At 38.0% G+C, this 25,163-nt stretch overlaps 1 protein-coding gene across 2 annotated transcripts in view; it reads left to right on the forward strand.

Annotated features, from left to right (window-relative positions):
- Positions 1-25,163, forward strand: part of EIF5B (eukaryotic translation initiation factor 5B) — an 81,171-nt gene that overhangs the window by 867 nt on the left and 55,141 nt on the right. For both annotated transcript variants that reach the window (XM_090281785.1, XM_090281786.1), the window contains exons 2-4: positions 23,462-23,587; positions 23,690-23,774; positions 24,453-25,122. In XM_090281785.1, the coding sequence (XP_090137911.1) occupies positions 23,462-23,587; positions 23,690-23,774; positions 24,453-25,122 (881 nt within the window). The remainder of the gene's footprint in view (positions 1-23,461; positions 23,588-23,689; positions 23,775-24,452; positions 25,123-25,163) is intronic.

Below are 25,163 nucleotides of genomic sequence, written 5' to 3' on the forward strand. Positions count from 1 at the left end.
ATCGGGGTCACTCCTTTCCCATCACTTCAGAGGCTTTTGCGAGGAGAGCATGTAGAGGTGTGTGTCGAGTTACATACCTCGGGATTTTGGTAACTTTTCTGTGTCACATTCGACTGAGTCTTCTCCTCTTCTCATTGAAAGAGTGAACGACATCTACTTTTCATCTTTGTATACCGCTCACCAAACTTAGTTCAAATACTCGGGGGAGAGTAGATTAAAGCAACAAAACAATCGGAGAGAGTTCATCATTCTGATTAAACACAGATATGTAGTCTGGAAGTTAAAATAATATTATTACTTGTAAGTTGGAATCCTAGATTGTTTCCTGACCTGGCACTCATCTAGCTGATGAGTGGAATTGAAAGATACCAAGGTGAGTCTTGTATTTCAGTTACAGGTCCACTGGGGGAAGGAAGTTAATTGGTTTGAAGAATAAAACTTTAATTGTTAGTTAAACCAGATAAATTAAAAAAAAAAAAACTAAGTAGAATTCTGGATGATTTAGTGGGAATAAAATTTCTCAACTTTTGATATGCAGGATACCTTTTCCTTTAAATGTACACAAAAATAGATGTGTATAAGAAGCTTCATGTACTAATTAACCCGCTTCAGCCGTTGTTATTGTATGACTAATCCTGTCTCATCCACCTGTTGGATATTTTAAAGCAACTCTCAGGATCCTTTAATTTGTAAATTCTTCAGGTGTATCTGAAAGATAATACTTGAGGGAAAAAGAATAGAAACAACATAAAACACACCACAATGCCTCCATCAAGTCTAAGGAATGGTAACAATTATTTCTTAAATATTATCAAGTATTAGTCAATTTCCTATTTTCACTGATTCTCATTAAAAAAATTTTTTTTTTTTTTTTTTAAACAATTGGCTTGTTTGGTTCAGGATGACAGAAATCTGTTCCTTAGGTTAAAAAGTACAGGTATATGTTGTTATTTTACTTAACAGTTTTTACTTTCCAGTCTCACAATGGAAAAAATACTCAGAGGAGAGATTTATTGTCAGTGATTTTTAGAGGAAAGTGTGTCTGTTATTGATTCATAAAGATTTTCATGGGTGATGTAAAGTTTAAATTGCAAACACTGGAGCCTGTTAAAAGATTGGTTTGGAAGTGTGTAGAAGGAATGCTACTTTTTTTTTTTTTTTTTTTAAATCCTTGCTCAGACTAACCTGTAATCTTTTTTTTTTTTTTTTTGCTCATCTTGAAGGGGAAGTGGTGACAACATAATTGAAAAAGTTTTCCCATACCCTGTTTTTTAATGCTTCATGGACTTGCTTGAGTGCCACTCAAATTTTATTGTGTAAGAAATCCTAGGGTTTTGCAGAGGGTCCCGTTTGACCAGAACTGCTGGGCCTTTTTACTTTGCCTTTCAGAAACATAGGATATTTTAGGGTGGGGGAGGGAAGTTTCACTGCTTTGTTAGTTTGACCTTTTGTATATTTAAGTAGTAAAGGTGTACCTCATTTTATTGCACTTTAGATAGTTTTTTTTTTTTAACAAATTGAAGGCATGATCCTCCAGCAAAGAGATTACCACTTGCTAAAGGCTCAGTAGATGATATCTTTAGGAATAATGTATTTTTTAATTAAAGTATGTTCATTTTGTTTTTTAGACATAATGCTGTTGCATGATGAATAGACCACTGTCTAAACATAACTTTTGCACTTGGAAACAAAAATTTGTATGACTTGCTTTATTTTGATACTTGCTTTATTGTGGTGGTCTGGAACCAAACCCAAAATATCTCCAAGGTATTCCTGTACTTTCTTCAAGGGTATTTTGAATATTTGTAAAAGGAACAAAAACACCCTGGGAAGAAGGTCTGGAAGGAGAAGTCCTATTTTAGGATTAATGTCCTTGTTTGTGTACAGTGACATATTACCTGGTTTTACTCTCTTGTATAAAAGATCTCCATTTTCAAGATTTTATGTTCATCCTCCCTCCCCTTCCCTTCCAAGCTTTCCTAAGTAGAGCATATTTCTAGCCAAGTAGAATTGGGTGAGAAATGAGCAGCTGTTCATTAATAAGATAAGACTCTGAGCTGCTATTCAGTTCTTGGAAAGAACATAAATTACTTGACTGTTTCAATTCTTATATGTAATTAATCCTTAATTTAGCTTTTTAGCCATACTATGTTCATTTATAATTAGATTTTGTTGCAGTTTGATTCCTAGTCAGGGCACATGCCTAGGTTGCCCATTCAGTTCCTGTTCTGGGCATGTGAGAGGGGCAGCCAGTCAATGTTTCTCTTCTCTCTCTTTCTTTCTCCCTCCCTTCCCCTCTAAAAATAAATATTTTAGAAAAAAAAAAAAAGCTTTTATTTAGTCTGAGTATCTAATTTTATTCGGATAGCATTTGTTTTGTTATACCAGTGACTGAACCTTGTTTAAATAGTTAAGTTCTAGAATTTTTTTCCTACTTGTGTAATCTGAAAATGAGATTTTGAGTAGATTGTTTAGCAAGCTTTCCTGACCTTTGTCATTTGGGGAAATTCTTGGTGAGACGAGGGATAGGATTTAATGTCTATAGTTCATACAAAATATAAAGCTAATATTTTCATTTTTTCCTATAATCTTCCCCATCACCAGTTTACATAATGGAGCATTATCTTAACAGGAACTTGCATGCTCTAGAGATGTCGTCCTACTGTCCCCATTCGCACAATATGAAGGATATTTCTTACTGATGTGTGTAAAGAAAAAAGGACCTGGATTATCTAGTTTTTCACAAATAGCTTCCAATTCTTCATTCTGGTCCCCCCCCCCTTTTTTTCCCTGACCCCCAAATCTGCTAGTTATATTTTTCAGGTTATAAGGAATATGGTATGCCACCTTAATTAATGAGATTAATACACCTCCATTCCCAAAGAATGTAGAGTGAAGGAAGATAATTATTTCACCTATCCCACAATGTTATTCAGTAACTAGAAGGCCTTTCATGATTCAGTAAATTCTTGGGTTTCTTCAGCGTTGGATTATTTGTTGCTGTGGTTCTCTACACAAGTGGTGAGCCAGTGTAGTAAGTCCACTACTCTTTGCTTTTAACTGGTATAGATAATGCTCCTCTCATTACTGGCATACTCTCTCCTTTCTTGGGATTTCTGGCTATCTGAGACAGCTGCCTAACCCTTACATGATTGCCTTAGTATCAGAGAGTGATCCTGGTCAGTCAGGGTAGCATGGTCCCTCCCCTGGGGTAGAAAACAGTGGTGCTGTGCTTAAGGAACCTCTCCAGAAGGATCTGTGAATGTAGTAGGCACTCCAAAGCTGCTCAGAGAGGAAGTGGTCCAAGTATGATAACAAGTAGTCAAACTCAACAAAGGAATTTATTTCTCATTTGTATATATTTGAATTAACAAAAAAACCTCTATCTGCATACTTTAGATCAGAAAAAAAAATGTTTAATTAGAGAGTTCTCTTATCTGGTTCCTACAGGGATATGTTAAGCAATCGATATGTTGCAGGAAGAGAAGTCCTAGTTTTTAGTTTGCCATAAATGAATAAGAAAGTAGATGATAGCCCTGGCTGGGTGAGTCAGTTGGTTGGAGCAGCATCCTGTACACCAAAAGGTTGCAGGTTGGATTTCTGGTCAGAGCACATAATTAGCTTGTGGGTTCGGTTCCATCAGGGCACAGAGGGGAGGCAACCAATCCATGCCTCTCACATCGATGCCTGTCTGTCTCTCCCCTTCTCCCTCCTCCCCCTTTCTGAAATGAATAAATATACCCTCCCCTTTCTCTCTCTGAAATCAATAAACATATCCTCAGGTGAGGATTTGAGAAAAACAACAAAATACAGGTGGTTAAACTTCTGTTAGCTTATTCTGTACTGGTGATCTCTACGGGGAGCTGATGCAGCTACTTTTAATGATACTTGTCCACCAGTTGTGCATTGCTTATCCTTCAAAACTTATTCCAGTCTTGCAAGTGATCAATAAGGTGGGCAAAGCATTGTTTTAACTGAGAAACTGAGTGTCAGTGGTTAGGTTAGAATAGCAGTTCTCAGGTCCTAGGACGCCTGTAAATTCTTAAATTACTAAGGAACCCAAAATGTTTTTGTCTATGTGGGTTATCTATCAATACTTACTGTATTGCAAATTAAATGGAAAAATTCTTAAAGTTAATGTAAAAATAAAACATTACATATTAATAAATAACATCTTTACATTATTTTCTAAATTGAAGAGCGGTATTAAACATTTTTACAAACCTCTTTACTGCCTGGCTTACTAAGAATATAGCTTTATTCTCATCTGCTTGTGCATTCTGTTTGTAAGCAGGCTCATACATCATGTCACCTCTGGAAAACTCCACTGTATAGTTGGAAGAAAATGAGAATGGATACGATACTTACCTGGCAGGGGAGATACCACGATCATGAGAATGAGAATGGAAAAGGCTAATAATAGTCTCTTAGTATTATTTTGAAAATATTGGGTTGGCCAAAAAAATTTGTCCACCCCCACCCCCCATAAGATGGCTCTAGTAGTACTTAGTTGTCTGTTAACTTCATTTGGAACACTTTTGTTAAATTGTGTTGTGACAGCTGTTATATCAGCATGCATTTTTAAAAAACTTACCAAATTGGTAAATTTTTGTGTAGCCATTTTAATATTGAAGATCGGAGAAAATATACAGCATTTTCAGCATATTATACTTTATTATTTCAAGAAAGGTAAAAACGCAACTGAAACAAAGCATTGTGCAGTGTACGGAGAAGGTGCTGTGACTGATCAAGCATGTCAAAAGTGGTTTGCAAAGTTTCATGCTGGAGATTTCTCACTGGATGATACTCCATTGTTGGGTAGACCAGTTGAAGTTGATATTGAGGAAATGGAGACATTAAGTGAGAACAATCAACATTATACCATGTGGGAGACAGCCAACATACTCAAAATACCCAGATCAGTGAAGTTATTGGTGAAAATGAAAAGTGTGTTTTTTATTTTACGGGAAAGGGGCTTTTTGGCCAATCCATAGGTTTGACTTTTGAATTGGTTTAGACCCCCTGAACAGGTCTTGGGACGTACTTTGAGAACTGCTGACTTGGAGATCCCTAAACTAGATTTACGCATTTGTGAAACATATTCCAAGCTGTTTCACATCATTAATGTTTGCCCAACAGGTGCTTAGAGTGCTTGATAATCACACAAGGATGACTTAAAGATACCTGTGGTCATGTTAATATAATACTCTTGATATTTTACCCACTTATGATTTTATTTTTTTTAATGTAATAGGTGAGTTTATTAAGGTCTATTAAAAATCTGTGGGAGTTGATTTTAATTGAGAGTCCCGTCCCATTAAATATTTAGGTTATTTGGTAAACTTGACATCTTTGTATTGAATTATCCCATTCAAGTGCCTATTAAAGTGCCAGATATTGTTTTAGGTACTGCAAATGCAGTGGTCAACAAATAATATGACATGCTTCTCTATTTGATTAATTTAATTATTTGTATATCAGTAAAATTTTATTATTTTCTTCTCTTGAGTCTTCGGAATATTTAAAAACTTCTTTTTTTATTTTTTTGGAGAGAGGGAGGGAGGGAATGAGAGAGATATTGACATTGATACAGATTTGTTATTCCACTCATTTATGCATTCATTGTTTGATTCTTGTATGTGCCCTCACCAGGAATCGAACCACAACCTTGGACTATTGGGTCAATGTTCTAACCAACTGAGCTGCCCAACAGGGCTAGAATATTTCTTGTTTGGCTTATTTCTGGGTATTTTACAGTTTTGCTTGTTAATTTATTAATTTTTATGTTTTCTGGTAAATAGGAAAACTTTTTCAAGGTTGCTGTGTCTCACCAACATACTGAGCTCTTACTAGAAGTAGCTGTGTAAAGGTGACGACTAAATTGTGATTAGGTTACTGGTTTGTCAAAATATGTAAATAGTAAAGAGGGGGGAGAGCATGGAGAAAATTATAAGTATTACAGCAGCATTCAGATGTTTTAAGTGATGCATGAATGACTGCTTTTTTACCTCCCTATCTTACGCCTTGTAACAAATATGTACTGTTGAGTAATTTTAGTACAAAATATGAAATACACAAGTATGTTGAACCCTTACTACACAGTATTGAAATAATCACAGCATACTACTTACCCTAGAAATAACCACAATATTTACATAACTTTAATAATGGACCAATAACCATGCTGTAACTAGATTGAGAATCTGGAAGGAAAAGGAATAAAGATCTAAGAACTACTATATAACATATAGAAGGGGAAATTGGGACTTACCATAATAATGTACTTGAGGCTTAGAACTTCTCAGTTCTTGAGCCAAACCTGACTCAAGAACCTGTCTATGGTTTTTTCCTGTGCTGTACTACCTGATTTAAGAAATCCTGACATTAACAAAAATTAATGTCTGCATAGGATCTTTATGGGAGAAACAGCTGTTAAAGATTAAGAACTTGAAGGAGGGAGGATAGAAGAATTACAGCCATTGTCTATAGGTCAGTCAGTGCCAAATTTTTAGAAAGTATTTCTTCCTTTAACCTTAATTGAATATTTGCCTATTCCATAGCCTGTCTATTTAAAATGAAAGCAATGAGCCCTGGTTGGTGTGGCTCAGTGGATTTGAGCGCTGGCCTGCAAACTTAAGGGTCGCTGGTTTGATTCCCAGTCAGGGCACATGCAGGGGTTGTGGGCCAGGTTCCCGGTTGGGGGTGTGCGAGAGGCAGCCAATTGATGTATATCTTTTGCACACTGATGTTTCTTTTCCTTTCTTTATCTCTCTCCCCCTCTCTCTAAAAAGTAAATAAATAAAATTTTTAAGAAATGTAATGATTATTTAGTATTTTATTCCTTTCTATTTTAGACCTGGTATATAAAATTTCAGATATGTTCCTTCAGAGGAATCCCTGCGCAGTTGTTTTTTAGAGTCATTGGTTTTCTGACCTCCATTTTGTGATAGTAGTATACTTTCTACAGGTAAATGAAATATTTGTTTGATTTTTCTATTTCTGAAACTTCATTTATGCCATAAATTTTGTATAGTAGTCCCTGAAAATATAGTTGAGTGTTGTTTTATTTCAATTTAGTTAAATTTATGTCATTAGGTTTCTGGTACTGAACTCTGATGAATCTAATAGTTACTTCTGATGGTACTGTAGTTGGAATTTTAAGTCTAGAATCACGTGTCCTAAGTTTCCATTATTTGGATATATACCACATTTTTTTTAACTGTTATCAGTTTATGGCATTGGGGTTGTTTATATTGCTATAAAAATCCTGTACATAGTTTTGGCTGTTATGAATTATATTGCTACAAAAATCCCCATATATGTTTTCTTTGGGTTGTGTAATACCTAGGAGTGAAATTGCTGGGTAACTCTGTTTTTTACTTTTTCAGGAACTGCCAGAGCTGCTGCTCCTTTTTCATTCCAACCAACAATGTATTAGAATTACAATTTCTCTACAGCCTCATCAACACTTACCGTCTGACTTTGATTACTGTGGGAATGAAGTGGTGTTTCACTATGATTTTGGTTTATGTTCCATGATGGTTTAAATTGTGTTTATTAGACATTTGTGTTATCTTGTTTGGAGAACTGTCTGTTCAAACCATTTGCCCATTTTTTAATTATTTAAGCATAAGCAGTTCTCTCTCTACACACACACACACACACACACACACACACACACACACACACACACACACACACACACACACACACCCCCCCCCCCCCCCCCAGTGTTATCTTGTTTGGAGAACTGTCTGTTCAAACCATTTGCCCATTTTTTAATTATTTAAGCATAAGCAGTTCTCTCTCTACACACACACACACACACACACACACACACACACACACACACACACACACACACACACACACACACCCCCCCCCCCCCCCCAGTCCTTTATCAGGTATGATTTACAACTGTTTTCTCCCATTCTGTGGGTTGTCTTTATTTTCTCCCACGAGAGGTTTTGTTTTACTCTCTTCATGATCCTTTGTAGGATAGAAGATTCTAATTTTGATGTCTGATATATCTATTTTTTTTTGGTTCCTTGTGTTTTTGTTGTCAGATCTAAGAAACCATTACCAGACCCAAGGTCATGAAGTCTTACTATGTTTTCTTCTAATAGTTTTATAGTTTTACCTTTTACTTTGATCCATTTTGAGTTAATTTTTGTAGATTGTATGAGGTAGGGGTCCAACTTTATTCTTTGTGGATATTCAGTTTTTCCGGCACCATTTGTTAAAAAGACTTTAATTCTTTGTTGAAATTGATCAATCGTGTGTTTATTTCTGGATTCTCAATTCTGTTCCATTGTATGTCTCTCCTTATGGCAGTACCACACTGTCTGGATTACTATAGTTTTGTAGTAAGTGTTGAAATTGGGAAGTGTGATTTCTCTAATTTTGTTCTTTTTTAAGATTGTTTTGGCTTTTCTGGGTTCCTTGAATTTCCATACCAATTTTAGGATCAGCGTCTCAATTTTAGGGTGGGGGGTGGGAAGGCAGCTGGAATTTTGATTGGGATTGCATTTCACCTCTAGATCAGTGATTTTTCAACCATTTTTGTCTCATGGCACACGTTAACTAATTACTAAAATTCTACAGCACACTAATAAAAATATTTTTGCTGATCTGACAAAAGTAGGTATAATTTTGATTCATTTACACTGGATGACTATTGTGTTGGCTGTTATTTATTTTATTGACAATCTAAGGGAAAAGAGATCCGTGCCCCTGACTAAGTAGTCAGGTATTAAAAATTCTGTGACACACTGGTTGAAAATCACTGCTGCAGATCAATTTTAGGAGTATTTCCAATGTTACGTGTTCTCATCCATAAACATGGGATGCTTTTTCATTTATTTAGGTCTTTGGTTTCTTTCAGTAATTGTTTTGGAGTTTTCAGAGTAGATTTGCAACTCTTCAAAAATTATTTTGAAATATTTCTTTTTATGCTATTGTAAATGTAATTCTTAATTTGATTTTCAGATGTTCATCGCTAGTGCATAGTTTAAAAACAATTGATTTCTATATATTGTTTTTCTATCCTGCTATCTTAATTCATTTATTACCTGTAATAATTTTTTGTCTTGTGTGTGTGGATTCCTTAGGATTTTCATTGTGCGTGGTCACATCTTCCACAAGTTCAGATAGTTTCCTCCTTTTCCAATCTAAATGCCTTTTATTTCTTTGTCTTGCGTAAAGCTCTGGGTGATCTTGCAGTACAATAATGAATAGAAATGGGGAGAGTGGACATTCTTATATCTAATCTTAGGGGAGAAAAATCTTTGTTTTTCCCCATTCAGTCTGATGTTAGCTGTGTCTTTCCTGAGACTCTTTTTTAGGTTTAGGAGAGTTTGCTTTCTATTCCTGGTTGGTTGAGTCTTTTTACCATAAAAGGTGTTGGATTTTGTTAAATGCTGTTTTTTTCTTCATTCATTGAGATGATCATATTTTTTTTGGTCTTTTATCCTATTTATATCTGATGGATTAGATTAATGGATTTTAATATGTTCAACCAACATTACAGTACTTGGGTAGTTCCCACTTGGTCATGGTGTGTGACCTTTTTTATATGTTCTTGGATTTGGTCTGCTACTGGTTTTTGAGGATACCATTTTTTTAAAACTTTTAAAAAGTATTTTATTGATTATGCTGTTACAGTCATCCCAATTTGTTTTCCCTTTGCCTCCCTCTTCCCAGTAGCCCCCTTCTCTCCAGCAGTCCCACCCCCCTAGTTCACGTCCATGGGTCGTGTATATAAGTTCTTTGGCTTCACCCTCTTCTATATATATATTTTTAAGTATATTTTATTGATTATGTCGTTACAGTACTTCCAATTGCTTTTCCCCTTTGTTCCCCTTTGCCCAGTAACCCCCTTCCCTCCAGCAGTCCCACTCCTCTTAGTTCATGTCCATGGGTCGTGCATGTAAGTTCTTTGGCTTCACTTTTTCCTCTGTTATTCTTAACTTCTCCCTATTCTGTACCTACGAATTATACTTCTTAATCTCTGCACAATTTCCCCATTTCTCCGCCTTCCCCCTTCCAGCTGATAACCCTCCAAATGATCCCCATACCTATGATTCTGTTCCTATTCTGGTTTGCTTAGTTGGATTTTGTTTTTATTTTTTAGATTCAGTTGTTGCTAGTTGTGAGTTTGTTGTCATTTTAGTGTTCATAGTTTTGATCTTTTTTTTTCTTAAATAAGTCCCTTTAACATTTCATATAATAATGGCTTGGTGATGATGAGTTCCTTTAGCTTTACCTTGTCTGGGAAGCACTTTATCTGCCCTTCCATTCTAAATGATAGCTTTGCTGGATAGAGTAATCTTGGTTGTAGGTCCTTGCTTTTCATCACCTTGAATACTTCTTGCCAGTCCCTTCTTGCCTGCAAAGATTCTTTTGAGAAATCAGCTGACAGGCTTATGGGAACTCCTTTGTAGGTAACTCTCTGCTTTTCTCTTGCTGCTTTTCAGATTCTCTCTTTATCTTCCACTTTTGGCATTTTAATTATGATGTGTCATGGTGTGGTCATTTTTGGGTCTAGCTTGTTTGGAACTCTGCTTCCTGGACTTGTATCTCTATTTCCTTCACCAAATTTGGGAAGTTTTCCTCCATTATTTTTTCACACAAGTTTTCAATTTCTTGTTCTTCCTCTTCTTCTGGCACCCGTATGATTTGGATGTTTACACGTTTAAAATTGTCCCAGAGGTTCCTAATCCTCTCCTCATTTTTTTCAACTCTGTTTCCTCATTCTGTACTGGTTGACTGGTTTTTTCTTCCTTATGTTCCAAATCATTGATTTGAACTCCGGTTTTCTTCCCTTCTCCATTGGTTTTGTGTGGATTTTTTTTCGCTTCACTTAGCATAGTCTTCACTTCTTCCCTTATGTGTTTTGCCATACTCAAGCATATCTGTCAAGCCTATGAGCATGTTTATCACCAGTGTTTTGAACTCTGCATCTGTTAGGGTTGGTTATCTCCTCATCTGTTAGGTTGGCTATTTCCTTGTCGCTTAGTTCTCCCACTGGAACCTTGATCCGTTCCCTCTTTTGGGCTATACTTCTCTGTCTTCTCAACTTGACAGGCTCCTGTGTTTGTTTGCCTCTGTGTCTTAGGAAGAGCTGTCACTCCTGTTACGTTGTAAGGGGCAGAACCTTAGGTATTCATTAGTACAGGGCAACCTGTTTCACCACAGTTGTGGTGCTGTGTGGGGGAGACGTCTGAGAGGGAACAGTGCCGCTTGTCCAGCACTCGCTCCTTTTCCAGGCACTTCTCCCACTTCCATATGGGACTGGGGCTCCTCTAGTTGTTGCCCTGACCATCGTTCCCAGAGTGGGTGCATCTTCGGATGTTCTAGGGCCGTGGGAGCCCTTTAAACAACTGGATTCTGCTGCAAGATTGACAGTTTCTTCCTCTGCCCCGACCCCCCACTGGTTTGCACAGTCAGAAGCAATGAGACTTGATTTTCCCTGGTGCTGGGACTGTGAGCTCTGTGGTCTAGTGAGGAGCTGGGAATACTCCCTAGGTGTCCCTCCAGACTTTTTAAAACGTGTAGCTGTGCTTTCCGCTGGCCCGCTGCTGCTGCCACCACCGCGCTGTGTCCTCTCTGCCCTGGCTCTGCCCCTCCTACCTGTCTGGATGAATATTTCTTCTTTATATCTTTGTTTGTTGGACTTCCATGGAGCTTGACTTTCTGGAACTTCTGGTAATCTCTAGTTTTATTTTTTTATATATATATATAATTTTTTTTATTGATTATGCCGTTACAGTTGTCCCAATTTCTTTCCCCCCTCCCCTCCCTCCAGTTGTCCCCCCTGCCCCCTTAGTCCATGCCCATTGGTGATGCATATAGTTCTTCTCAACATCTTCCTCTCTACTCCACTCCCTCCTACTATGCTTTTTAATTCCTGCATCATCTCCCTCCCTTTTCCCCCTTTCTCCTCCCTGCTGACCTCCCCCCAGTATGTTCCCCATACCTATAATTCTTTTTCCCTTTTCATTGCCTACTTAGTTTGCCTTTGTTTCGATTCCCTAGCTTCTGCTGTTGATACAGTTTTCATTTTAATGTTCATAGTTTTGATCCTCCTTCTAAACCAGTTCCTTTAACATCTCGTATAACAGTGGTTTGGATCCAAAACACTTCTTCAGTTTTACCTTGTCCTGGAAACTCTTTCTCTGCCCTTCTATCCTGAATGACAGCTTCACTGGATAGTGTAATCATGGTTGCAGGTTTTTGCTTTTCATTACTTTGAATATTTCTTGCCAGTTCCTTCTTGCCTATAGAGTCTCCTTTGAGAAATCTGCTGATAGTCTAATTGGGACCCCTTTGTACATGATTCTTCTCTTCTCTCTTGCTGCTTTTAAGATTCTCTCTTTATCTTTAGTTTTTGACATTTTGATGATAATGTGTCTTGGTGTGGTCCTCCCTGGGTTCAGGCTATCCGGAACTCTCTGTGCTTTCTGGACCTGTAAGTTCATTTCCTTCCCCAAGTTAGGGAAGTTCTGCTTCATTATTTTTTCACATAATTTTCCAATTTCTACTTCTTCTTCTTCACCCTCTGGCAATCCGATAATTCGAATGTTCGAGTGCTTATAGCTGTCCCAGAGGTTTCTGAGCCTCTCATCATATTTCTCACTTTTTGTTTCCTCTTTCTGTACTGGTTGACTGTTTGTTCCCTCCCTGTGTTCCCATTTGTTAATTTGATCCTTGGCTTTCCCTTCCTCACCACTTGTCTCGTATGTGTTTTTGTTCATTTCAGCAGGACTAGCCTTCCTTCCTTCCCAGTCTTGATTTAGCCCCGTTGTTAGGTCTGTAAGCTGTCTTATAACTATAGCTCTGAACTGAGCCTCGGAAAGATTCGCTATTTGTTCATCGGTCAAGGCTCTTATTTGTTTTTTCGTTAGCTGTGTGATTGCTATTTCAATCATTAATTCTGCCGTTCTGACCGTTTTGTTTATCTTTCCTTCTTGGGCGGGGCGCTGTCACACCTACGCTATATTGGGCGGAGCCCCGTGTGCTCGTCACAACCTGGCGACCTTTCTCACCACCCTGTGGTGCTTTTCGTGGGGGCCAGGGTCCAAGATGGGTTCATGCTGTTACTCTCTTCTGAGGAACAGGGCCGCCTCCCAATGGGGTCTGCCTTCCCGGGCGTTGGAATCGCGAGCCGAGGGATCTGGTCTGCAGTCGGGCCAGCTCCCAGGTGCTTCTCTCCTCCCCCCAAATACAGGTGTCTGCTTACTGGGTCCCGCTGTTCGCTGCTGCGACTGCCACCTCCAGCACAGTTCGATCTTTCTCAGCTGTGGGTTCGCACTTCCTGCCCATCCGAATGAGCACCACTTGTTTATGACTTTGTACGCTGGACTTCCATGTAGCTTTATTTTCTGGAACTTCTTTTTATTTTTAGTTTTGCAGTAGTTGTAATCCTTCTTAGTTGTGGAGGGAGACCCAGCGTGTCTATCTAGGCCTCCATCCCCTATATTATTCTTAACATGTTGCGTACCGGGGTATTTAAATGCCTTTTAGAAATGACGAGAATTATCGCCCCCCGTACGCAATGTGTTAACTTATCGCTGTCTATTTTGTACCTACCAATTATGCTTTTTAATCCCTGCACCATTTTCCCCTTTCTCATCCTTCCCCCTCCCAGCTCATAACCCTCCAACTAACTCATACCCATAGCTATAATTCTGTTTCTCTTCTGGTTGTTTGCTTAGTTTGTTTTTGTTTTTATTTTTTTAGGTTCTGTTGTTGATAGTTGTGATTTAGTTGTCATTTTAATGTTTATAGTGTTGATCTTCTTTTTCTTAAATAAGTCCCTTTAACATTTCATGTAATAATGGCTTGGTGATGATGAACTCCTCTAGCTTTACCTTATCTGGGAAGCACTTCATCTGCCCTTCCATTCTAAATGATACCTTTGCAGGATAGAGTAATCTTGGTTGTAGGGCCTTGCTTTTCATCATTTGAATACTTCTTGCCAGCCCCTTGCCTGTAAAGTTTCTTTTGAGAAATCAGCTGGTAGTCTTATAGGAATTCTTTTGTAGGTGACTCTCTTCTTTTGCTGCTTTAAAGAGTCTCTTTAACCTCTGCATTTTAATTATGATGTGTCTCGGAGTGGGCCTCTTTGCATCCATTTTGTTTGGGACTCACTGTGCTTCCTGGACTTGCATGTCTATTTCCTTCACCAAATTAGGGAAGTTTTCCTTAATCATTTTTTCAAATAGATTTCTAACTTCTTGCTCTTTCTCTTCTTATAGCATCCTTCTGATGTGAATGTTGGTTTGCTTGAAGTTGTACCAGGGGCTGCTTATACTACCCTTTTGTGGTGGTTTCTTTTTTTAATTCTTTTTTTTTTCCGGTTGTTCTGATTGGTTGTTTTTTTCTTCTTTATGTTCCAGATCATTGATTTGAGTCTTTACTTCATCCACTCTACTGTTGATTCCCGGTAAATTGTTCTTTATTTTAATTAGTTTATCCTTCGTTTCTGACTGGACCTTTTTTTATGTGATTGAGGTCCTCAGTAATTTCCTTGAGTATCTGTTTAACCAATGTTTTGAACTCTGGATGTGATAGATTGCTTATCTCCATTTTGTTTAGTTATTTTTTTGGAGTTTTGGTCTGCTCTTTCATTTGGGCTATGTTTCTTTGTCCCCTCATTTTGGCAGCCTTCTTATGTTTATTTGTAGGTATTAGGTAAAGCTGCGATGACTTCCTGTCTTGGTAGCGTGGCCTAATGTAGTAGGTGTCCTGTAGGTTCCAGTGGCACAGCCTCCCCTGTCACTCCAGTTGGGTACTTGAATTACTCAGCCCCCTTCATGTGGGCTGAGTACACCTTCGTCTTGTAGTTGAACCTTGATTGCTTTTGGCAGGTCAATGGGAGGGATTTACCCAGGCCAGTCTGCTGCAAGGATCAGCTGTGATCACTGATCATCAACCTCTGCCTTTGATAGAGGATCAGCTGGTTGTTCAGGGGCCCACTCCACAGAGCAGGACTTAACTTTATTAGAGCTCTGATGCCCGCCTGTGTTCTCTCTGGGGCCACTTTGCATAAGCTATAAAGCAATCTACAGCTGGCTACTTCTTGTGCTGGGCTTGGAGGTGCCCTAGTGAGGCCAGGTTCTGAACCACGACCAGCTGCTGCTAGTGCCAGGCCTGAGGCCAGTTAGCAAGGTAACAGGGGCTTGTTGAAGTTAGGTGCTGCTTGTTTGAGAGGGTTTAGGAAGATCAGAAGCATGAGCCAAGACAAGTCATTCATATGGAAAAGTCACTGTTCACTCCCTGAGTGGGCCCATAAGCTGGGTGGTGCGTAGTCTCAAGGAATCACCAGGATGGGGCAATTGGTGTGAGCCGGTTGATGGAGTCTCAGGTATTGTGCCCACTGTGTTCCTTGGCTCTCCGTGGGGAGAGCTCAGAAGAGGAGCAGTGGCTTGTGCCTGCAGTTCTCTCTTGGAGAAAGCTATCTCCCAGCTCTTGCCCTGGTTCCAGACACTTCAGTTCCTCCCTGTGTGCCACTGGTGTCTTTCTAGTTGCTGCCCTGGTGCTGAAGTCCAGCCGGGGTGAGTCTGAGTAAGTCTCTGTGCGGGTCCTTTAAGAGGAATTGCTTGGGAATCCAGAAGTTTATTCCACCGATTCAATCCCTGCTGGTTATTGCAGCCAAAAGTTTTGGGGTCATATCTTCCTGGCACTGGAACCCTGGGCCTGGGGACCTGGTGTGGAGCTGAGACTCTTACTCCCAAGATATTCCTCCTGATTTTTATCTACCATAAATGTGGGTGTTGGATCAGCTGGTTCTGTATCTCTGCCTCTTCTACCAGTCTGGATGGGTGTGGTTTCTTTTTTGATTCTGTGGTTGTCCATTCAACTTGATATCTGCCAATTCTGAGGGATGGTTGTTCTATAGTTTACTTAAAATTTTGAAGTGATTGTGCAAGGAGGTGAGCCATGTTTACCTAGGCTGCCTTATTGTGCTGAGGCTGTGGGTCAGCCCAGTTACATTTTCATATATTAGTAATGAGCATGTAGAAACTGAAGTAAAAATACTACTTTCAATTAAAAAATTAAATTCTAGTTTTGTGAAAATTACAAAATAGTGTTGAAAGAAATCAAATATCTAAATGGAGAAATACACAGTGTTCATGGATTGGAAGTCTCAGCATAATAAAAGATATCAGTTCTCTTAAAATTTTTATACAGGTAACCCCCCCCCCCACCCCACCCCGGAACTGTCCCTATTTCCCCCACACAGTTTTTTTTTTTTTAATTCAATAAAATAATTAAATTTTATGGGTCCTGCTTTTTTTTATTTATTTTTATTTATTTATTTTTTTTATTTTTGGTTTTTCAATTACAGTTGTCCCCTTTTCCCTCAATTTCTCTCCCCCACCCAACCCACCCCCTCTCCCGCAATCATATCCCTCCCCGTTGTCCATGTCCATGAGTCTTTTATGCAGGTTCTTTGACTAAACCCTTCCCTTACTTAGCCCCCTTCTCTCCCTCTCCCCTCCCCCCTATTGACTGCTATTCTGCTCTTTGTTCTATTTAGTTCCTTTGTTTGTGTTGTTCTTTAGTTTCCTGTATTAGGTGATATCATATGGTATTTTCCTTTCTTTGCCTGGCTTATTTCACTAAGCATAATTCTCTCTAGTTCCATCCATGTTGTTGCAAATGGCAGGAGTTCCTTCTTTCTTTCTGCCCCACACAGTTTTTAATGAAATAACTTACAGGCTAAATTCAGGAGAAAGATGAGTTTAAGGCAAAAAACACATTTTCTGTTAAAATTCCAGCAAGTTTTTTTCATAGATGTATATAGGATTATTTTAAAAGTCAAAGGAATTAAGAATAGATGAAATAATTTTGATAATGAATAAAGGGGAAAGGAATGATTCCACCTGATTTCAAGACTTGTATAGCTGTATTAATTATGACAGTATGTTAGTGCCAGAGGAAGGATGCACAGATCAGTAGAGCAGGATAGAAAACACAGATATAGCCCTGTGGTAGTACAGCTGATTTTTTACAAAGGTGCAAAAGCAGTTCAGTATAGGAGGAATAGTCTAAAATCTCAGTGGAGTAGTTGGGTGTCCATAGGCAAAAAGAGATCAAAGTGGATCATAGATTTAAATACAAGACATTAAAGTACACAACTTTTAGGAGACAACATAGGTAAAATTTTCAGGACTCAGAATTGGTGAAAAGTTCTTAGTCATGACACCAAAAACATGATTCATAAAGAAAAAACTTAAATGGTACTCCTGAAAATTCAAAATTTTTGCTCTCATAACCCTGTTAGTGGATGAGAAGACAAGCCACAGACTGGAAGACAGTACAGATAAACCACATATTTGACCAATGACCTATATATATAACATATAAAGAGTTATTAAAACTCAACTTTAAAAGAAAAACAGTCCTATTAGAAAATGGGCAAAAGATATGAAGATATATTTCACTGAATAGTATATGTGAATGACAAATAAGCACATGAAACTTCATTGGCCTGTAAGGAAATGGAGATGAAAACTATGATGAGATATCACCACGTACCTATGAGAATAACTTAAAGGAAGATATCCATAATAACAAATAACAAATACTGTCTGGCATATGGGGAAAAAGTGGGTATCACCATACATTGCTGGTGTGAATATTAAATGGTAAAGCTACTTTAGGAAATAGTTTGGCTATTTAGTAGCTTCCTATTTTTTAAAAAAGATATTTATTTTTTTAGAGGGGAAAGGAGGGAGAAAGAGAGGGAGAGAAACATGTGTAAGAGGAACATAGATTAATTGTCTCTCACACGCCCCTAACTGATCATCTGACCTGCAACCCAGGCACATGCCCTGACCAGGAATCAAACTGGTGACCTTTCAGTCTGTGGGCCAGCACTCAATCCACTGAGCCACACCAACAAGGGCTAATAGTTTCATTTTTAAAGGCCATTAAGTTATAACATTTTTCTATCTTGGAGTAACATGGTCTATAAAAACATTGAGTTTGAGTACAATAGAAAATTGCCCTTTATTTCTCTAAGTATTTAGTAAGTTTAGAATAAATAATTAAGGGCTGTAATTGAAAAAAACATTAATAGGGATATTATAGCCTTGATAAAAGGAAAAAGCAAGTGGTCTGCAGAAAGACATGCTCCAGAAAAATGCCTCTATGGATTCCTTAATGACTAAAACTTTCATTATCAGTATGACTGGATTTTAGATTTGACTGTGGTTTGGCCATAGTTTGTAGTGGTTTAGAATAGAAGTAAGGCTGAAAATGTAGGTAGAATATGGTTTAAAATTTCAGATTAAATCATTGATGTTATGTGTTTGTCCCTTTCATGTTCTGTTGTAATATGGTTAACTTTTTAGGACATCCTCCTGAGTCTGGGGCAGGAAGTTCAGAATGCATCGATGGAACACTTTAGAAAGCATTGTAGTTGAGAATATTGCCCTGGCTGGGTATCTCAGTTGATTGGAGCCTCATTCCATATACCACAAAGGTTGTGGGTTCAATTACTGATCAGGACACATACCTAGGTTGTGGGTTCAATCCCCTTTTGGGGTGTATGCAGGACGCAGCTGATCAGTATTTCTCCTCCCCCACCCCCTCTCTTTGGTTGACAAATTTAAAAAAAAATTATGTTGTATATCATTAATATATTTTTTAGTGAATTTTTCAAACAAATAGTTGCCAGAAACTTGATTATTTTCTATTTTATAGGAAGGTAGTATAATTCTGGTATCGTATTTGGGCTTGGGTTCTTAGTAGGCTACTTTCTAGCTGGGTAGCCTTTTGTAAATTATCATCTTTAAAGCTTAACTTCATCGAGTTGTTATTTATGAGGAATAAATGACATATACTATTTCTGGTGGTTGATGAGCACAATACTTGATCTATGATAAGCACCCAAAACTGTTAATCTTTTATTACAAACCAGGAGAAGAAGCCTTTCAGAGTCAACAAAATATAAATGTAGTCCTGTATACTACGTTATTCTAGAGGTGTTTGTTAATGAATACTCTGGAAGTATAGCCACGCTATTCTGATGACATGACTATAGTTTGGGTGAGGGCTGGCTAGTATTTGGAGGTGAGGTGCCAAACTTCAATCATTAGCCACCTGTCCACCTTACCCTGTTCTCAGAAGCCGCTGTAGTGTGAAATACTGGCAGAGATGCTTTTGGAGATACTGCTGGTTGATGCTGGGCCAGACTTAGGTTTCTGTTACCTTGGTGAGACTGGAGAATCATCCTTGATTTCTTCCCGCTCTTTGTGCATCCAGTTGGTCACTTAAATGTTGCTGATTGATCTTTATATGGCTCACCTCTTGCCTGCCACTGCTGCAGGATAGGTGATCATTGTTTCTCCTCACAGTTAGCTGTGAAAGCTCCCTAACTGGTCTTTCTGCTTTTTATCTAGTTGGGATTCTGCCTTGCCAGTCATTCTAGAGGTAGCTTTCTAAGATGGAGATTTCACAGGGGAACAATTTTTAACATAATTCCTGTTGAGTTCAATTTTTCAGCTGTTTTAGACTTAAATAGGCATGCTGATTTGAAAACTACAGTTATTTTTCTTCTATCACGTCAAGATTTTTCTGTACAGCTTATCTTAATGCGACCACTCTAGGCTGGATCAAGCCTGGATCGAGGGAAGCATTAAGGCTCTCCTACTGGCTGAGAGCAAGCCTCCCTCCAGTGGGGAGGGGTGGGGGATGACCTTGGAGATCAGCAACAGGTTCATACTTGTCTAGGCTATTCAGTTACACACGAGACAGTGTGGTGAGAGGTTGTGTGCCACTCTATATGGTGAATCGTATTCCGAAGTATAGTCCGAGTTCTTGTCTGTATACAAGGAGTTAGCAGAATTTCTTTTTTTATTTACATACGTACTTATTTCCTTTCCTTCAGATCATGTCTGCCTCTGCTGTTAAGTGCCTAAAGAATTGATTCATTTTGTTATATCTGTGGCAGTTTCAGCATTCCCAGTCAAAGGATAAATATCAGTGCATTTGTCAGGCAAGCCTATTTTGCATATTTTACAGTAAAACTTGGTGATCAAGATAAGTCTTGGGCCCCTCACAAGGTGCGCAAGCAGTGTGTTGAGAGTTTACAGATGTGGACGAAAGGAACATGTGATAAATTGCAATTTGGTATACCTATGGTTTGGCGAGTGCCCAGAGATCATTCAAGTGACTGTTAACTTTTGTATAGTGGAAACGTCAGGCTATAACAAGAAAAATAAATGTAAAATAAGTATCCCAGTTTACCATCAGCTATATGCCCAGTGCCTCATTCAGCTGAAATCCCAGTGCCAGTTTTCATTGAACTACCCTCTTTTGAAAAACAGGAGTATGGTGAAGACCTAAGTGACAGCAATGTTGAAGGTTTTGAAATTGAAGATGACTCATTTTGTAAGGGATTTGATCAGCATGAGTTGAATGATTTGGCACGAGATTTGGGACTATCCAAAAAGGCTTCCAAACTCCTAGCGTCAAGACTGCATGAGAAAAACTTGCTTGAAAAAGGAATGAAGGTATCCTACTTTTTGATCAAGAGAAAGTGCATTTCTGCAGTACTTTCAAAGTGATGGTGGCTTTGCGTATTGGCATTACATACGTGGTTTAATGGAAGAATTGGGAATTCCAATCTAGAAAGAACGCAACTGATTGGCGACTTCATCAATAGCTCAAAGCGGAGCTTGAAGTGTGTCCTCCTCCACAATGGCAACTTATTTGGTGCAGTTCCAATTGGCCATTCAGTTTGTTTTTGTGAAGAATATGAAGACATAAAGTCATTGATCTTTGCAATAAGGTATCCTATACCTTAAAAAGTTGATGTGATAGAGAAAAACTGGGGTCATTTTTGGATTCAGATGCCAAAAGTTAGTAAAAAACAAGTGTTGGATCTAACTCAGTGAAAATTGTGTTCCCCAGTATATCAGCAGGGTTAGCAGCTGTTAACTATGGAATCAAAATTTTGGGGTTCATATCCCATCTGTGGCTTGTGTGATCCTGCACAAATTCTCTGTGCTTCAGTTTCTTCATTTATTAAAAAAAGAATAACTGCCCATATCTTTCCCACAGTCACCTGGAAAGATTGCAAGAAATATACTGCTTACCTCCCACTCCAGTTTCTGGTTACGTGGATCTTGGGTGGTGGGACAGGTAAATCCATAATGTACAAAAAGCTTCTCAATTGATTCATATACCCTTTTATGAGTTTTTTAAGGCACCATGCACTTTGTCTTTAGATTTTTGTACTCATAGTGTCTGATATGTGCACCCTCTTTGCCTGGTTAACTCTTTTTTTTTTTAATTTTGGTTTTTCAATTACAGTTGTCCCCTTTTCCCCTAATTTCTCTCCCCCACCCAACCCACCCCCTCTCCCGCAATCATATCCCTCCCCGTTGTCCATGTCCATGAATCTTTTATACAGGCTCTTTAATTAAACCCTTCCCTTACTTATCCCCCTTCTCTCCCTCTCCCCTCCTCCCTATTGACTGCTATTCTGCTCTTTGTTCTATTTAGTTCCTTTGTTTGTGTTGTTCTTTAGTTTCCTGTATTAGGTGATATCATATGGTATTTTTCTTTCTTTGCCTGGCTTATTTCACTAAGCATAATTCTCTCTAGTTCCATCCATGTTGTTGCAAATGGCAGGAGTTCCTTCTTTCTTTCTGCTACATAGTATTCCATTGTGTAAATGTACCACAGTTTTTTGATCCACTCATCTACAGACGGGCACTTAGGTTGTTTCCAGCACTTAGCTATTGTAAACAGTGCTGCAATGAACATAGGAGTGCATAAGTTCTTTTGAATTGGTGTTTCAAGATTCTTCGGGTATAATCCTAGTAGTGGAGTCGCTGGTTCAAAAGGCAGTTCCATTTTTAATCTTTTGAGGTAATTCCATACTGTTCTCCATAGTGGCTGCACCAGTCTGCATTCCCACCAACAGTGCAGTAGGGTTCCCGTTTCTCCACATCCTCGCCAGCACTTGTTGCTTGTTGATTTGTTGATGATGGCCATTCTAACTGGTGTAAAATGGTATCTCATTGTGGTTTTTATTTGCATCTCCCTGATGGCTAATGATGTTGAGCATTTTTTCATGTGTCTATGGACCCTCTGTATGTCCTCTTTGGAGAAGTGTTTGTTCAGGTCCTTTGCCCATTTTTTAATTGGGTTGTTTGTTTTCTTGATGTTGAGTCGTATCAGCTCTTTATATATTTTGGAAATCAGTCCCCTGTCTGTGATGTCATTGGCAAATATGTTTTCCCATGCTTGGTTAACTCTTGTTCCTCCTCCAGTACTTGGTTCCAGGCTTCTCTGCTAGGATGGATCTGACATTCTCATTCTCGATTTGGTGTTTTAGGAAGTGACCACCAGTGCAGCAGTTCATTGTTCTGTCATCTTCCTCAAATACACTGTCTACAATATAGGATAAAATTGGTATTTCAGCTCTGGTCAACAATTTATAAAAGCATTAAATTCTTTTACTTTATGACACTTAGCATTTTGCAGTGCCGGATTTACTGATTTGCTGTCTGTCTCTTTTACTAAGCTCCATGAGGATAGATCTTATATCCTCAGTGTCTTCTAATATAATTTTAAAGTTATATTTATCCTATAGTTAAAAGTTATTCTCTTTAGAAATCCCTTTACTGAAATGAAGCCTCTACATATCAGGATGTTTATCAGTGAGGGCCATATTGCTTGAGGTTTTAATTTTCTTACTGTATCATTTATTGGGATTCATCCACCTTTTCTATTTTCTACTTCAGATTAACCTAGGTTCTGTAGGTTTTAACTGGAACTTAGTTGGGTTTACTTCAGATTATATCGGTAGGTGAGGACATTGTGGAATGGAACCAGAAACAAAACCAGGAATGTAAAAGGTGGTGAGCTGGTTTGGTTATAGATTTTTGGGTGTTTTATATGTTTTCCTTAGCGAAACATTCCTAATTCATTTAGATTTGGATGTGTGATTTGTTTTGCTCAAGGCATTTAAACTTTGTGCATCTTAGTTTTCCTGTTGGTAAAATGAGATAGTAGGACTAGATGATCTTTAAAGGTCCTTCCAGATCTAAAATTTTCTTTATTCCAAGTAAAAATGAATAGGTATCAAAATATTTAAGTTTTGTTATTGATAATCAAGTGATAAGACTTGCTTCATTTTTTTAAAATAACTCTAGACACATAAAAAACTTAGGTATCAACAAAAATTAATTTCCATTTCTTGATTACTCAGAGTGCTTCATTATATATCTCAAACTTTATTGAAATAGATGCAGCAAGGCTGGTAAGTAGATATAAGTGAAGTGTTGTCATTAAAGAGCTTGTCAAATGGTTTTTCTCAGTGGGCTGCTAATACATGATAAAGGCTAAAATGATTTTTAAAAAACGTTTCTTTGTCCATGGATGTGTTAGATTATTTTGCTCTCAAATAACATTTAGATCTTCTTTGTTTTCATTTAAGTGCCAAGGATGACATTGATCTTGATGCCTTGGCTGCAGAAATAGAAGGAGCTGGTGCTGCCAAGGAACAGGAGCCTCAGAAGTCCAAGGGGAAAAAGAAAAAGGAGAAAAAACGGCAGGACTTTGAGTAAGTATGTTTCAAATGTATTTGCTTCATATTAGCTTTGGTACTAGATGCACTTACTAAACTATTAATTCTATGCCTCAAATATATTTTAATCTTTTCTAGTGAAGATGATATCCTGAAAGAGCTGGAAGAATTGTCTTGGGAGGCTCAAGGCATCAAAACTGACAGAGAAACTGCTGCAGTAAAGGTGAAAGATGGTTGTTACCCAACTGTGCTTCCTGGAGCCAGTTTTAGGGTGCTGCTTTTGGAAACTTTTGAGCTGTGTGTGTGTATATGTGTATGTCATGTGTATATGTGTGTGTATATGTTAAAAGAAGCTGTAAATTCTAATTCCAATGGGGAAAAGCAATTTTAGGAAAGAAATGTCTTATAAAATCTTTTACATATATAAATCTTCTGCTTTATTTGGGAATTTAAAGGTATTTGGGGTATGTTGCCTGTTCATAAAATTGGTATATTTGGTGATACAACATTTTCTCTCCACCTTTAATTTCTTATATTGTTTCTTTTTCATCCTTTGAATTTGGAGAAGCCTCAGAGTAATGGGAAAGTGATAGGTATTTTTTTCTTTCAGTTTCCCTCTTAGGCTGTGTGTGCCATTTGAAGAAGCTAGTAAATGTGGACTGTGATTAGTGCTGGCTTTAGAGCACCTGGATTCTGACATTCACAGTGAATGTGTGATATGCATGAGGCCTAGGCTAGCTTCTGCTACTTTATCCTCATAAAAAGAACCTTATTTTGAAATTATTTTGAGAATTCTTTTCCATGTGTATTTAATGAAGTATGTTACTCTGAAGAGTCTCAATTGCTTATTTTAAAACAAAATGTAATTCTGTTAATATTTCTAACAATAGAAATTTTTTAGCCAACAGAAAATAATGAAGAAGAATCCACCACAAAACAAGATAAAAAAAAGAAAGGACAGAAAGACAAAAAAAAAAGTTTTGATGATAATGATAGTGAAGAATTGGAAGATAAGGATTCAAAATCAAAAAAGACTGCAAAACCAAAAGTGGAAATGTACTCTGATAGTGATGATGATGATTTTAACAAACTTTATAAAAAAGCTAAAGGGAAAGCTCAAAAATCAAATAAAAAGTGGGATGGGTCAGAAGAGGATGAGGATAACAGTAAGACAATTAAAGAGCATTCCAGAGTAAATTCTTCAGGGGAAAGTGGCGATGAATCAGATGAATTTTTGCAGTCTAGAAAAGGACAGAAAAAAAATAAAAAAAACAAGGCAGGTACTAATGTAGAGAGTGGGAATGAAGATGAAGACTCATTCAAAATTAAGACAGTGGCCCAAAAGAAGGCAGAAAAGAAAGAGCGAGAGAGAAAAAAGCGAGAGGAAGAAAAGGCAAAACTGCGGAAGCTAAAAGAAAAAGAAGAGTTAGAAACTGGTAAAAAGGATCAGAGTAAACAGAAAGAACCTCAGAAGAAATCTGAAGAGGAAACTGTAAAATCCAAAGTAACTCTTGACACTGGAGCAGCCCTTGCCTCTGACGAGAAAGGAGAGGCACCCACAGCTGCTGAAGGTCGGTAAAATTATTGGGAAGGGGCAAAAGGCTTGAGTTCA

The sequence above is a fragment of the Furipterus horrens genome, unplaced genomic scaffold (assembly GCF_987537825.1).
Source record: "Furipterus horrens unplaced genomic scaffold, mFurHor1.1.pri manual_scaffold_6, whole genome shotgun sequence".
NCBI classification, from domain to species: Eukaryota; Metazoa; Chordata; class Mammalia; order Chiroptera; family Furipteridae; genus Furipterus; species Furipterus horrens.